The 1,997-nt window shown below is 47.8% G+C and overlaps 1 protein-coding gene across 2 annotated transcripts in view; it reads right to left on the bottom strand.

Moving 5' to 3' along the window:
* The window catches only part of TRPV3 (transient receptor potential cation channel subfamily V member 3), a 27,034-nt gene that overhangs the window by 6,205 nt on the left and 18,832 nt on the right, over window positions 1–1,997 (bottom strand). For both annotated transcript variants that reach the window (XM_004716163.2, XM_004716164.2), the window contains exon 12: window positions 1,268–1,433. In XM_004716163.2, the coding sequence (XP_004716220.1) occupies window positions 1,268–1,433 (166 nt within the window). The remainder of the gene's footprint in view (window positions 1–1,267; window positions 1,434–1,997) is intronic.

The following is a 1,997-nucleotide window of genomic DNA, read 5'->3' as shown; positions in this document are numbered from 1 at the left end:
GCTCGTGCCTCAAGCCAGTCAAGGGCAGGCACTTAAGTAGTGAAGCATCTAGGTATTTAGAGCCATGAAACTTAGATGCAACATCCTATAGGCCCAAGTCTTTCCGGGGCTCACAGGAGGAACTTAGATGGGGTCTGCAGAGCCGCAGAGCCCAGGATCATTTGTCCTAAGCAGCAGCTTCTGTTGCCTTCATTGCTTCATGTGGCAACAATGCTGAATTGGCCTTTGTTCGTTTAAAGACGGGGCTCACACAGCCTTCCCGGTCAGCTGCCTCTGACCTCATTCACATAGGCTGCCAAGCTGGGCTTTCTGGCTAGTGCTCTAGAGTAGCCAGCCTGGGTTGAGCCTGGAGTGAAAACGACTGGGAGGTTGGAGACTAGGTTCAATGTCACCAACTCCACATGCATGTGACTTACTTTCCTGCTTTGAGCCTCAGGTGTCATGCCGACACCACGATTTCTTGGGAACATTTGTGCACTCATTTCATGCAAATAGAGCAAAATTATTGATTCACAACTATTACTCACATCCTTGACCAATGAGTGATATGGCGACATTCGTCTCCGCTGTTTCCCTTTCATCTGATTCCTCAGAGTAAAGGAAACTATCACCCCACGTTTGGACTAGACCACCTCCCTTCTGTCAGCTGTAGCCATGGGTTGGCAACAGGCATGCGAGTTCAACGAAGACCAACGATCATTCAGTTGGCTATGTGGAATTTCCAGTAAAAAGTAGTGTGTATCGTATTACTTTTCATACCTTGAATGCAGCACAGCTTTTATATTGTAACATGTGTGATAAACATTTACATTAAACATTGTTTTCATCGAGCCAGCTCCTATTCATGGCAGCCCCAGGTGTGTCAGGATAAAGTTGTGCATCGAAGGCTGGTTTTCCGACCTCTCAGTTAACAGTTGAGTGTGTTAAGCCCTGTACCACCCAAGGACTCCATGCACACCCATACACATATCTCTATGCCTATAGATTTTCCCAGAGAACCAGTTCCGAGGTATCTACCAGCACACCACTGCCTGAGGGTCACAGCAGTCCTTCAGAAAGCTGTCCTCTTCCCAATGTTCAGGAGATGCTGGGTGGGCATCGAAAGCTTAACCCAAGGTGAAGGGAGACCATGCATCAGTGAGGAAATGCAGTGGTCTTCCCGTGGGGCAAAACCCTTTCTCTTCTCCAGACCTCCGTTTCTCCATCTGACGTTCCCTGAGGGTCCTCCCGCCTGCACATCTCTGACCCACAGCCACTCCCAACGCACCTTCTGGATCATGACGCTGTACATGCCCATGGACTGGAAGCCCCGCGTGTAGTAGAGCATGTTCGCCCAGCCCAGGGCCATGGCCAGCACAAGGCAGGCGAGGTACTCTTTGTAGGCAAACAAGTACAAGAAGACAGAGAGTATCACAAGCACAGCTTGGACAAAACTGTTTAGGAAACACAGGAGACAAGGGCCTTACTTACTTCTCCTCAGCAGCAGGGCAGAAAGAGTCAACTCCCCAGACCCCCCTGAAGCCTCGTGAACTGGTTCGTGGCCTCGGTGGCTAAAGAGACAAAGTGGCTTCGGATCCACTCAGCTGCAACTAAAACCCAGCCTGGTAGAGCATGTCACCACATGCAAACCGGAGTCAGCCGTGGGCTGGCTGCAGCTGATGGAGACTTGTTAAAGGTATAGACACCGTCCCCTGGGCCCCAAGAAGTCTGGGGTACAGCCCAAGATATGATATACTTTGCAAGTCAGCCACTAGACCAAACATGTGGCCAATGGTAACTTTTTAACCACATGGCAAAGCTGTTAATATCTATACTAATAAGCTGATATGTGTACAATATCTATATTAATAAATCCCTCAAATCGACTTCATTTTTAATTTTTTTTAAAACAGGTCCACTATATACAAACATAAAAGATCAAAATCTGTACACTGTGAATCATTCAGACATCTGAATAAAAACTTCTCAGTTATAACATCAGGCAATCTCCATGATAA

Source organism: Echinops telfairi, unplaced genomic scaffold, assembly GCF_000313985.2.
Source record: "Echinops telfairi isolate 266 unplaced genomic scaffold, ASM31398v2 ScPeMD7_2010;HRSCAF=2546, whole genome shotgun sequence".
Classification (NCBI taxonomy): domain Eukaryota; kingdom Metazoa; phylum Chordata; class Mammalia; order Afrosoricida; family Tenrecidae; genus Echinops; species Echinops telfairi.
The sequence above is the reverse complement of the archived record's forward strand: the minus strand, read 5'-3'. Positions and strand labels throughout refer to the sequence as shown.